Genomic DNA, 13,591 nt, shown 5'->3' on the forward strand with positions numbered 1-13,591 from the left:
CTAGCTCCTTTCACCCTCCGACACCACGCTTGTGTTTGCACGTTCTCCGACAGCGAACAGTCTGGCCTGGAAACCAGCTAGTCTGAAATGTGACAAAGGAGTACGAAGAAGGGGAAGAAAAAAAAAAAAGACACTTCGCCTGTTTTCCCTCACGTTCCTTTAAATGTTCCCGACGCACGCCAAAGGGGACGTTTCGCGGACGGAGCTCGTAGGTTCTGTCGATCCGGTCGGCGGGGGCCCGCAGCCGCGCGGGGTAATGAGGGACAGCATGGCACGCAGGACGGTGGGGAGCAGCTTGTTAGCATAGTCTTCTGCCAGAGAAAGGTGTTACCGAGTTACTGTTGCAATTTAATTGGATGATCCTGTCAGCGTGTTTGTCTCGGCGGGACAAGATGTCAGTGACTTTCGGGGCGGCTCCGCAGACAACAGACTGCCACTCACAAATTAACAATGTGGGCACGAGTAACTCTGCTGCCAAGATGGATAATGTTGCTCCGACTTTCACGTCCAACACATTTTGTCTGTTGAATGTCAGAAATTTCTTCTTTTTTTTTTCTTTTTCCTCCTCCCCCCTCTGAAAACTGTCAAAGTGCTTTACCTGTCTCTTATGTTGCAGGTATTGAACTGAAGCTCATTATAATTTCCCAGCAGTCCTTGCTGCACATGGCTCAGGTTCGTCGGCTGGCTGTTGACGATTATGAGCCGCATGCACCCCTGGAAGGTCGCAGACGGGACCTGGCAGTCCATGCTGGGACATCCTGGATGGAAACGACACAAAACATTTCAGGAAATAGTCTGTTACGGTGTGTTACAGAGAGGAGAAATCAGAGTTTGTATTATCTGAGAACTTAACCACACGAAAAACCACAAAACCGAAACTAAGGAAACGCTGGTCGGCTCGCCCAGCATTTCCGCCACCACTAATAATAACAAAATAACGATAGAGACAAAACGATATATTTAAAATGGGCCCATTAACAAGTGTGGGTAACATAGATTCATCCACATTAATATGAGGCTTTTTTATTGTCGCAGAATTTTTCGTTCTGCCACTGGAGAAACTCCTCGTTGTCCCTTTAACACCTAACTACTGTATTTCTACACAGTATTTCTACACTTTAAGGTCACCAGCTTTCTCTGCAGTCAATAAACTGCAGTAACAGTAATATCTAGTGTTTATTATCTATGATATAAAAAGGGAATGTACTTCTCCTCTGCTCTCTTTAATCCGTTTTTATTTTTTTTATTTTCACACAATTAAAAACAGCGACTCTTCAGGGACGTCTAGCACAGGTTCACCTTTGCACCCGGTCTGTCTGAGTCAAACAGCTGTGTAATCTGAGTCACATAATGAAGTGAAGTCTCTGCTTGACTCCTGTTGATCTGGATCTGCTGCAGGCGACTGTAGAAAAACATCTCACACTACCAGCTGTTTATCACTTTTAAAAGGTCCCATATTTACACTTTTCCAGTGGGAGTGGGAACCAACAGAGGCCTTTGTTTAAAGATATCCTCATAATCCCTAAATCACACTATGACATTGCAATTTAAAACAGAAGTAAGCGATCCAGTCGTTTTGGCTAACTTCTTGTCAGCCGATGGAGTTAGCAGTCCCCGCCCTCGTCCCTACGTCACCACATTCACGCGCATCCTTTGGCTGCACACACAGAGAGGACCGCCCCTTTATGCCGTTCTCTCTCCTCATTGGATAAAGGTTGTAGGATACAAGGAAAGTTTTCTCCTCGGCTTACAGCAGAGCAGAGTGACTGACAGACCCGTGTTTCGGACCAAACACTCTATATAAGTGATTGCTGTCGGAAGATATAACTATTTAAGACTTATATTAACACAAACATTCCGCTTACTTCTGCTTTAAACACTTGGTGATATTTTATGGCAACATATTGTGATACATTGCAATTATAACCTTTTTGCAACTATAAATTAAAATGAGTAAAGGTCCCATATTTACACTTTTCCAGTGGGAGTGGGAACCAACAGAGGCCTTTGTTTAAAGATATCCTCATAATCCCTAAATCACACTATGACATCATTGCAATTAAAACACTTCGTGATATTTTATTGCAACATATATACATTGCAAATTATAACCTTTTTGCAACTGAAAATTATGTCTTTAAAGGAAAACTTTCTCAACATCTGTTTTATCCAATGAGATAATGTTCTCTCACTTCAATAATTGTTATTCTTGCTGAATGGATTGTCAAGTAAACCACTCACCAACATAGTTTGAGAAGTATGAAGAACTTAAATTTCAAGTTACACAATAAAACACCAAAACTTTTTTCAAGTGTTTTATCCTAAGTCTTGATCCATAAGAAGTTATATTTGTGGTTTTAAAGCCTTTGGAAACCCGACTATATATAGTAAAAATGCTTATATTATATCAAAGTCAAGTGCCTCATTAAGCATCCACAAAAGTCTGAGTGACAATAACTATTCATAACTATTAGAATACCTTGTTTAAAAACAGCTCATTTTGCTATTGAGGCACTATTGAGGCCACTGGTCAGGACAGTGTGGGCGTGGCAGATAACGCTATGATTGACAGCTCCATTGTCATAGCAACACGTCAATGGCGACCGTTAAAAAAAAAAAAAGTCCTCATCGGAGGACGTGCATCGATTGACTGATGCTATTTAGCAGCTAACTAGACTACCAGCTTCGTTTTGGAGCATCATAACCGTCTTTGGTCGTAGTCTCACAGAAAAAAAACAAGCTTTTAACCGTCACTCATGTCTGTGTGAGCGCCAGGAGGGGCTGACTGACACACACACAGAGACAAGGCAGGTCGCACTGGAAAGCTAATAAATGCTAAAAGCTAATCGCCAATTTACACACACCCTCCCTCCCTCCCCTCACCCCCCCCAAAAACCGGCTGTATCGGCTGCATGTAGAGAGGAGTTGTGGGCACACACACACACACACACACACACACACACACACACACACACACACACACACACACACACAGACTGAAACACAGACACAGACAAGGTAGGTCGCGCTGGAAAGCTAATAAATGCTAAATGCTGATCGCGGATTTAAACCGCCCGCCCCCCCCTCCTCCCCCCCACAAAAGAAACGGCTGTATCGGCTGCATGTAGAGAGGAGTTGTGGGCACTGACAGACAGACAGACAGGGCAGGTCGCGCTGGAAAGCTAATAAATGCTAAAAGCTAATCGCCACACACACACATCCCCGGTTGACATGGCTCTGGTTGTGAGGACTAGAGAGGAGTGGTGGAGCGACCGTTAGCAGAACGGTTTTGTTCGCTGCCACTGGGGGGCTGGGTGAGAGAACTGACGTGGCGATTTATGAGTGGTAGGATTTATTGCGTGATAAATCCCAGAGATAACTCCGCCCAATTCAAACCTACTGTACAAAACCTTAAAAGACAAATATTTTCAATTTGGATGGAATTTTTTTTCTAATTATTTTTACATGTTTAATAATATGTACATAAGACCCTAAAATACATGGTTAGGAGGCTTTGGTGGATTTGGGTTTCCAGAGGCTTTAAGAACCAAAAGCTGTCTCGTATTGGAGTTCTGATAGCAAGAGGTCAGTGAGCCAATCAGAAGAGAGGACGGTCTGAACGTCTCCTCTGATTGGATTTGTTGTGACATCACAAAGTGACAGGGAGTCCTGACGGCTGGTTTTGAGGCTCAGTTTCTGAATACAGGCTGTGTGCATTTCTCTGTGGACTGAGGCTTTGATACTTTCACAGTATTAATATTGAACCTCGAGCTGAACTATAATCAGAAAAAGACACAGAAATACCACTTTATGCAATCTAACATGGACCTAACTGTGTGAGAAGCCACTTACCTCCAAAGTAGAAGTTGCCTCTTGCCTCCACCTGCTCCCACAGCTCGGTGGTGGGGCAGAGCTGGCCGTCCACGGTCAGAGAGATCTGGAGGTTCCTGGTGTCCAGACTGAGTGAGTGCCACAGCCCGTCGCTCACTCTGTGACCTGCACATGAGCAAACACTTTAGTTAGCACGGAGTTATCTGTCACAGACTACTTTTTGTGTTTTTGTCTGAATGTTTCACAGTCCTGGTGGTCGACCGCCGGCCTTCGTGTTGTCAGGGAGAACACGACTCAGGTTGAATTAGTTTGGGTTTTAATTAAAGACAGACTTTCCGATACTTCTGATGGGGATGTTTTTGTAATACCTGACAAAACTGCAGCCAAAGAGCATAATTTCCTCTCGGCACAATCCCCCCCCCCCCCCCCCCCCCCCCCCCCCCCACCCCGCCCCCCCTCCTCACAGTTGTTTTCACTGTCACTGACACAGGAGTCTCAAACACTTCCAGCCTAAAACACAAGCCCCCCTCTCCCCTCTCTCCCCTCTCTTCCTCCCTCCTTCACTCCGTCACTTGTCAACAAACTTCTTGCTGCATATTTTACCATCTAAGATGAAATTAACATTTAATGAGGAAAAGCGAGTCTAATATCGGCTTCTTGGTGTTAATTAACCACCGTCAACAAACACTGTGGTTGCATGGAAAACAGTGGTATATCGTGACAGAGTGCTGCTTTCGTACACAGCTATTTATACCTATACCTATACATACACCTTCACCATCCCTGCAGGTGTTTGACAGCTGCAGTTACTTCTGATACAACTGATTAAGACTCAGCAGAGCCGTAATAATCCCATCAAACGCAACGTATTACGCGCACAAATCACACGTTAGTGCATAAAACTAATACACTGTCAAGAGCTGTTTTTGTTGGCAGATTTTTAAAACTTGTGAAGCTTTCAGGTGCATTTGAGAAACAATATTTATTTACACATATTTAACTCAAGGAAAAACAATATTGCTACTAACTATCACTTCACTTGATTCGTTCCTACACCTGATCAATTAATTAAGTCTCCGGTTCACATGTGAGGATGTTGTTGTCTGCTTAATTAGTGAAACACTTCAAACATAAATCACGTTAATTGTGTCTTTGCGAGTTCATGGTTACAGAACAACACAGCTAGTGCACATGATTATAAAACTGTTGTTTTATTATTAATACGTTTCCAAAGCTCTTTGACTGCTATGACAGCAACATTTCGCTGCCTGTGTGTTGCAGACATAACAACGCCACTTAATAGCAGACACATGCAACTGGTTGGTTTTGCATTTTCAACACACACATAGACAGACGGAAATGTCAAAATGTCTCCTCTAAGGATGCAAACACTTCCACATCCATACTGATTACCGCCACCAACAGCGTGGGAATTGTTTTTCCATTAACTCACCAAGCTGCGACATAAACCGGCTTCTCTCTGCGCTGCAGGAAAAAGTATCACCGAGGCCTTGTTTTCTATCAGTTGATATTATCCACAGACGCGCTTGCAGCTCCCACTCTCAAACCCCCAGACTCACTTCATCATTCTGCCCTCAGATTCATTACTGGCACACCGCTGCATTCTGTAAACACTTAGTCCTTATTGGACATTCATCACACTATAGAACATCTGTGCTGGACCGACCGCGGGACCCGACCAGCTCTGCTCGCTCTTCCAACTGTCTCATGACTCACAGGAGTCCCACAGGTTCACACAACAATATCTGCCTTTGTTTCTTTTTTTTTTGTGTGTGTGTGTTGAACATATGGAACCGTCAACGGCAGCGAGTCCCAACCGTTCTGATGTCATAACGTTACGCACATCCTCAGTGCATCTTTAATCCTGATGATTAAACATTAGGGACTGAACTGAAAGCAGGTGTAATGTGTAGGAAGGGGACGATGTAGTACAACTGGTGGAAAGCGGGGATGTGTATTAGCAGAAATCTCGCGATACAATACATATCACGATACAGAGGCAACGATACGATATATCGCAATATGCTGTATTACTATAAACAAGACATTACGTTTTCTTTTACTCGTCTGGACATGTTATTGTGCATTATAGTATTTATGTTTATGTGTCTTTTATTGTTTGCCCAGGTCCCACCATTTATATAGACTTTGATTTTTCCCTTTTTTGACTGTGCTAAACACTTGAGCATGTGATGAGCCAACGACTTCTACTCTCAGTAGATTTCATTGTTCAGTTGGAGCGGAGGAGGCGGGGGCTGATTAACTGCTGCCAACCATCAGTTAGAGTTTTAAATGCAAACACACAAAAACAAACCACCACCGTTCCAAAAAAATCGTTACAGTGCTTTTAAATATCAATGCGGTATTGCAAAACGAAATGATGCGATCAGTTTATCGATATTTTCTTACATCCCCTGGTGACAACATACATATCACATTACATTGTAAGATTTATCACAACAACCACAGTAACTTTTCCCTAAATTTACTGGGGTTTTTGTTTGTTTATTTTACAGTATATGAAGAAAAAAGTACAGATAAGCAGGGGGTAAATGAGTCACAATGACAACATTTCTATAGTTTAAGAGATAAAGCCAGATCCAGGGTTTAGAAACAGTTCAGTACTTTTTGTTCCATTCGTCCATATTGTTTTCTCCACATCAAAACAGAGCAGAAATCTTCTCATACAGTATAATGCTATAGTACTGTAAGCATTGAGAGGGAACATCGATTTTAAGTCCAATCCAACAAAAGTTTGAAGTCAATTTATTGGTGTTTTAGATGCTGGACATTGGGTGGTATTTTGCTCTAACCTAAACTTTCTGTTTGTACTGTTCTGTTCTGCAAATCATTTATCGAGATGAACACAAACACATTCACGACACCTCAGCATTTCAATGCGATGATCTCAAACCACCCGGAGCTCAGCGCTCAAATGGTTTCAATGAATATCGTCTCCTTTTTGAATTCCAACTCGGTGCATTTCTGTGCACAGACACCTCGGCGCTCATCGAGGCGTAAAAAAAATAAATGAGAAAATATTGTAGTGATTGTGATTGTGAATTGTGCTGTGTCGGTATTTCTCACCCGGTGCCATGACTAGTCCGTTTATTTCTGATCTTTTACTTCCCACATCTAATCATCCTGATGCTCATTTTGCAAAATGTCCTCCTTGATTTCTGAAAATTGTATTTCACCATTTGTTCCTTTGTTTCATCCAATTCGTTCCCCTTCAGATGCCACCATTTCCCTTCTGGTAGAAAAAACTAAAAAATCAAGATCCAAACTTGATTTTTCTTTTTTTTTCTTTTTCTCCCACACAAATTGCTATATATAATAATTTGTTACCTAGGAACCAAAAAAAAACAACAGAAAATCATTTTAAGGATGAGTACGAGGCTCCACTCCAGGTCTGATCCACACAAACATTTCTGTTAGATTGCCGGTGACAGCTCATATCTTCACAGAGCTGCAGCTTTCCACGAGGACAATGCCGCCATGACAGCTGGGAGTCCAAATTACTGAGCCACACCTCAGTTCTGACTGTGCACCCCCCTCTCCCCCAACCCTGACTACATTTGCATCCAGATTGAGCTGTTGCTGCTGCAGCTCGGGAGCAAGCGGGGAGGTGGATGTGAACGTGGGTGTGGGTTGGCGGTGGGAAGCGGTCACGCAGAATTGCTCCCTGGGAGTTATTTTAGCGGTGTCTACAATCAGATATGTCCGAGCTCTTGGGAAAACTTGAGGTTTCCACAGCGAGTCCAGCGGTGCCTGTCGCTTTGCAGCGCAAGCTCTTCGTGCCGCGAGACTGTTGGTGCCACGGGCGCTTTTCTCCACTCCATTGACCGTTTCATGGAATAAACAGCGAGGCCGCGAGGGACCGCCGCCGAGCATCAGCGGGAGTTTCCTTACCCATCGCATGTTCAGCTCATATATCATGATCTCTACTTGCTGATGCTGCTGCTGGCCAGGGCTCAGCCTCTATCTGGGACACACATCTAATGTGTTTTTGTATCATATCGGTGAATCTGCATGACCGTTGCTCAACTGTTGAGAGGAATAAAAATGTATGCCTCTTCCTGTTCTTATATGTATGAGACTACATCTCTGAGCCTCCAGGAAATAGACAGCTCCACGTGACAGCTCCATGCCATTACCGCAGCCGAGTCCTTGACAGGCGTCACTGGCAGCGTATGACAAATGAGACAAAAGCTCATTTTGGTGTGTTGTTACCCTTTAGCAGACAACTTGTATGTATGCATGTGTGAATATGTGTGTATGTGTGTGTGTGGGTTTGACTGTAAGACAAAGCTTGTTTGCTTGTGTGAAAATTAAGCCCATGCTGTTGATGCAGATAATTTCTGGGCTGAACGGAGGAAGATACGGATCAATATCCTTTCCACACCAACGCTCTTGTGCTCCCGCAGCATTTTATCAAACATCGCCTATGGCATGGTATCCTTGAGCAACCCCATTGTCCACATGCCACACTGAGAGAGAGGGAGAGAGGGAGGGAGGGAGGGGGGGGGCACTTTTCTTTATATCTCTAATGAAGCTCCACAGCCAGATGAAGACGAAAAAGAAGAAGAAGAAGAAGAAGAAGAGGGTTAAATATAGAAATATTACCTGAGTTACAGCAACTTGGAGGAGGAGGGGAGGCCCCTGCAGCTCCGTTTAATGATTTGCACCCAGACACCTCCGCTGCGCCACATTTGACATTGCTATGAGGTATATGTGATGCTGTTGTGCCTCAGAAGGGGAGCAGTAGTAGTGAGAAAGGTGCTCGGTAATCTACCGACTTGATTCGCTTTTAATTAAAATCCTCGGTTAGAGATTGACAACTTTTTACCCTCTTTTTCTGCTTCTGCTGCTGCTGCTGCGTACATCTTCGCTAATGGTGCTGCAGCTTCTAGGTGTTAATGATAATGATGACTTTTGCAGCTGATTAAAAAAGAAAAAAAGAGCATTACATATTCTTGCACATCTGATTTTACTCTATGTTTTGTGTCAGATTTACTCTACTCTATGTTATTATGCATTATAGTATTTATGTTTGTGTCTTTTATTGTTATCCCAGGTCCCACCACTTATATTGACTATGACAATGACAATAAAGAACTTAAACTTTGATTTTTTCCATTCTTTGACTGTGCTAAGTTAGATAACACTTGATTATGCGATGAGCCAATGACTTGTACTCTCAGTAGATCTCATTGTTCAGTTGGAGCGGAGGAGTCGATGGCTGAGTAACGAAACAAAATGATGCGATAGTTCAGTTTATCGATATTTTCTTACATCCCTGGTGACAACATATATCACATTACGTTGTAAGATTTATCACAATAACCACAGCAACTTTTACTTCAATTTACTGGGGTTTTGTTTGTTTTTTTGTTTTTTTTACTTTATTTTTAGAGTCATTTATTTTACAGTATATACTGCTGTTGCTGTTGCTGCTGCTGCTGCGTACATCCTCACTAATGGTGCTGCAGCTTCCAGGTGTTAATGATAATGATGACTTTTGCAGCTGATTAAAAAAGAAAAAAAGAAAAAAGACAAAAAAAAAACAGAAAGAAGGATGATGTTGCGCTAAAGAGGAGGCGTCAACAGGTAACTGGTTTGCCCGACGCAGCCAGTCCACTTTACTCTCCGCTTGTTTGGTTATGATTTAGCACATCCATCAGAGGGGAGATCTCCAGCTGTTCACAGGATCACACACACACACACACACACACACACACACTGGAAAGACATTATTCTGGTAGCCCTGGTGTAATTAGGAAATTCATACCCCCCCTTCCCTCCTCCCAACTCCTTTTGCACGTCTTGTGTTTGATGCGGTTTATCCACAGAGGGCAGGTCTGCGTTTTACACACATTTGTTCGACTAGATCCCCGGGATTATCTCTCAGTACGTTTAAAATGTTAATGGTCTCCTTGCTGAGTAGCTGCATTAGCCCCCTCCCCTCCCCTCCACCACCCCCCATCCCCTCAGCCTGTAACCAACCATTTGTAACTGAGATGATATCTGCGCGCCCTGCTCGGTAATAATTTTTTTTTTGAGCAGTGACCTCTAAAAAAAGAAAAAAAAAAGAAAAGAAAAAAATCTGCCTGAGGAAGAAGCAAAAGGAGGAATCCTAATGAAAACAAGTGAGTGAATGGATAAATAAATTAAAAAGTCAATTCATATACAAGATTACCGCTTTGCTCTGCTAAATTAATTTTCGCTGAAACTTTTATTTCATACATAATTGCGACGACGCCGGGACCCCGGGTCGCCGCAGCGGCCATGACACTGATTGGCCCTTCAGCTGTTCGTTTAATGCAGTCGGAGGTAAATTATATGAAAGGAATTACCGTCCCTCAGCTGTAGTTGTCTTCTCTCCTCTATATATTTCCCTGCAGCCCCGCCATCTGCTGTGAGCCTGGCTTAGCCAACCAATCATAGTTATCTGTGTTATCTCTGCTAAGCAATCCCACACGGAGGATTGGATGATATTTTCCCTCTGTGAAGAAGAAATGTTTTTGAGTTTATTGGGGGACAAAGGTGATAAAAGTAAGTCAGATGAAAATTACTCGCGCCCTCGCCCTTCCCAGATTCTTTGGATGGTGTGTGTGTGTGTGTGTGTGTGTGTGGGGTGATGCTGTCTTGTTTTTCTCTGCCTCAGTTGAGTGAAGCACGAAAAAACAAGTGAGGCTGGTCAGACTCTGTGCACTCCACTGTACAAATAGGGCGCTTTGGGGTCACCAAGCTCATGTGTGTGTGCGTGTGTGTCAAGTCCCCCACGAGTATAGAAGGAAAATAATATATATATATAAGAAAAAAACACTCCTTGGTGTACTCGTCTCTAAGGTCGAGCCTGAGGTTAGGTCCCGGGCTGCGGTCGCCATGTTTCTTTTCTCTCTTCTTCTTCCTCTTCGTCTCAAGGTTTTTTAATTAATGCAGCAAATATTCACATTCAGTGTTATAATAGTCACCAAAACGTATTGTTTGGATCCTTGAGCTCTGAGCAACGTGTTGAATGTATTTTCTTTTCAACACGAATCATTGAGGGTTTTTTTTTTTCAGATCCAGCAATGTTTGCATCTACTTCTTCACTTGACTTTGAAGGTGCACTGCAGCAGACTGTGTTGGTGCCACGTACATGTACAAACAAGACTGACCCAGGCACAGAGGAAGAAGAAGAATACACAACACTCACTGCTGGTGGTCAAGAACTCCACAGAGAAACATTCAGAGTTTCATCTGAGTAAATAACAACATGTTATTATGCAGCAGCTACACATAAAAAAATAAATAAAAAAAAGGATCCATACTGGTATGGTTCGGCAAAACTACAGCACAAGGTTATAAACATCTAACAAAGATAGTAAAAACAGCGTTAAAAAATTATAGGATCACAACTACCGCAGTTACAAGACATCTACACTATCCGCTGCAGGAAGAAAGCACTCAGCATTATGAAGGACACTAGTCACGCAAGCGGAAAGAATGAAAGTAATGGCAAACAAACACTGCATATCTCCCAAATCAGGCAGGTTTCCAGGATGCCAAGTAGCCTACTCATTTTAATGTAACAACTGCCGATGAGAACCGGTGTCAAAAAGGGAAAAAGGAGGGGGAAAAAAAAAATCAATCACGGACTTTCATGATCGATTACCATGGCAACGAACGAAGCTTCGAAGCTTAAAATTTTTTGGGTCAGCCCTACCCGGCATACAGTCTTTTTTCCTATTCACCCTCAGGGAAGCGTCTACAGAGCATCAGAGCTCGGACCTCGCGCCTCAGAGACAGTTTCTACCCCCAGGCGGGCAGACTACTGAACAGTAGTTTTATATGATTGTGAAGGCCGTGGACTATTGATTGATTGATTGATCTATTTATTGGTGTTTTTTTATTGTATATTGCTTGTTTTACTTTGTCACTGTTTTTTATTATATGCTGTCAATGTTGTTATTGGTTTTTACTTTTTAAGGGCTGAGAGAGAGCCAGGGCAGACTACATTTAATTGCATTGACTGTACACTGTACTTCTTAATGTATATGACAAATAAGCTAACTAACTAACTAACTAACTAACTAACTAACTAACTAACTAACTAACTAACTAACTAACATCCGGCCATCTATTGGCTTTACTGCTGATCTGATGGGGCTGGGGGGTTGGTGGCTGGAGCCAATCACAGCTGACATACAGTAATGTGAGGGTGGGGTTTGACAGGTCAGCACTGACACATACAGACAAACAACCTCTTACACATTTAGAGTCACCAGTCGACCTGATTTGGAGCGACCCCACACAGGAAGAGAGAGAACATGCAAACTCCAGAACCCTGTTGCTGAACCCTCCATTTATGTTTGTTGGCGTGTATGTAGCCTACATGGGTATGTGTATGTTTATAGGAGCACCTGTGTCGGGCTCTCTGATTGGCCAGCTGATTTAAACCCCCTGCTGTGGGCTGCCTCGCTCTCTCCATCCTGCTGCTGCTGCTGCACGTCGTTCTGTTTTGTTTTGCACCTGACAACATGCATCTCACACACGACATAGCACACAAGCTCCCTCACACACCACTGACACTCACCTCCACACTCCATCATACCTTTCATTTGTCAACCCGACAGTAAAGTACTTTGCATTGCTCCACATTGAGCTGCCTTCTCTATGTTTGTTCTATGTTGTTGCACCCTATACAGTATGTATATAATTTCCTATTAATAGTGATATTACATTCACATTGAGGTCATATTTCTCATTAGTAATTTATTATATGAAATGTGTGTGTATGTACAGTATATGTAGTATATAAAAATCTACCTAAGTTGGTGATATAATTAATATAAACAGTTATTAATGAGAAAGCTAATGAATATACAGTATAAGGCTGTATGGTAATCAGTGGGTGGGAGTCAGTAAGTTGTGATATGTTTGTTTGTGGTTAAATGACCTACTTTTGTTGGATATTGTCACATATTCCAATGAAGCTAAAACTGAAGCTGAAGCTGAGCCACTCTCATGTTATTGTCATAATGACTTCTACGGCTGTACCAACTAAGAAATGCCTTGTTGGTCGACAGTTTTAAAAGACAGTTGAAAGTGTATCTCTTCAGGTGTGCGTTCCAGTAGTGTGCTATTCATTACTGTAATTTATTCTGTGTATTTTTGCTGTATTTCTGTGTGTCGTTTCTGTTTGTATTTTTTACCTTGTGAAGCACTTTGTGAGTCCTCTCTGGGAAAAGTGCTATATAAATAAATTTTACTTTACTTACTTTACTTAATAAAGTTTGTTTTTTAACCTGAAAACTGAGGAAGAATTCAGATATTCAATACGAGCACTAAAAAAAGAGAGAAGGTCAATGTCAGAGGAGCCAGGGACGGTCCACACAAACAAGTGTGTGTGTGCTTGTGTGTGTGTGTGTGTGTGTGCGAGGGCTGCAGACTCACCAGTGGAGACCTCTGATTTCTGCTGTCCGGCGCTGTGCAGGGTCATATGCAGTCTGGTGTTGCTGATCTGCAGCTCCAGTCTCTGGGGCTCCGGGTTCAGCTGCACCGAGAACAGCAGCCCATCTGGATTCCACGTCCTGAACTGGAAGCGAACAGAGAAGCCCCCCGCGGCAGACGCCGCCGCCGCCGCCGCCGCTGATGGAAGCGACAGGAAGCTGCTGCTGGAGCTCAGGAAGGTGCAGGCCACCAGCTGGGGCTGCGAGCACGAGAAGGTCACGTTACCCTGGAGGACGACAAA

General features: G+C 43.1%; 1 protein-coding gene across 1 annotated transcript in view; it reads right to left on the bottom strand.

Annotated features, from left to right (window-relative positions):
• Window positions 1-13,591, bottom strand: part of cntnap5a (contactin associated protein family member 5a) — a 126,344-nt gene that overhangs the window by 57,219 nt on the left and 55,534 nt on the right. The window contains exons 8-10 of the mRNA XM_083997498.1: window positions 13,294-13,576; window positions 3,853-3,996; window positions 599-758 (exon numbers count right to left, since the gene is read on the bottom strand). Of these exons, the coding sequence (XP_083853624.1) occupies window positions 599-758; window positions 3,853-3,996; window positions 13,294-13,576 (587 nt within the window). The remainder of the gene's footprint in view (window positions 1-598; window positions 759-3,852; window positions 3,997-13,293; window positions 13,577-13,591) is intronic.

Source organism: Trachurus trachurus (genome assembly GCF_905171665.1).
Source record: "Trachurus trachurus genome assembly, chromosome: 21".
Taxonomy (NCBI): domain Eukaryota; kingdom Metazoa; phylum Chordata; class Actinopteri; order Carangiformes; family Carangidae; genus Trachurus; species Trachurus trachurus.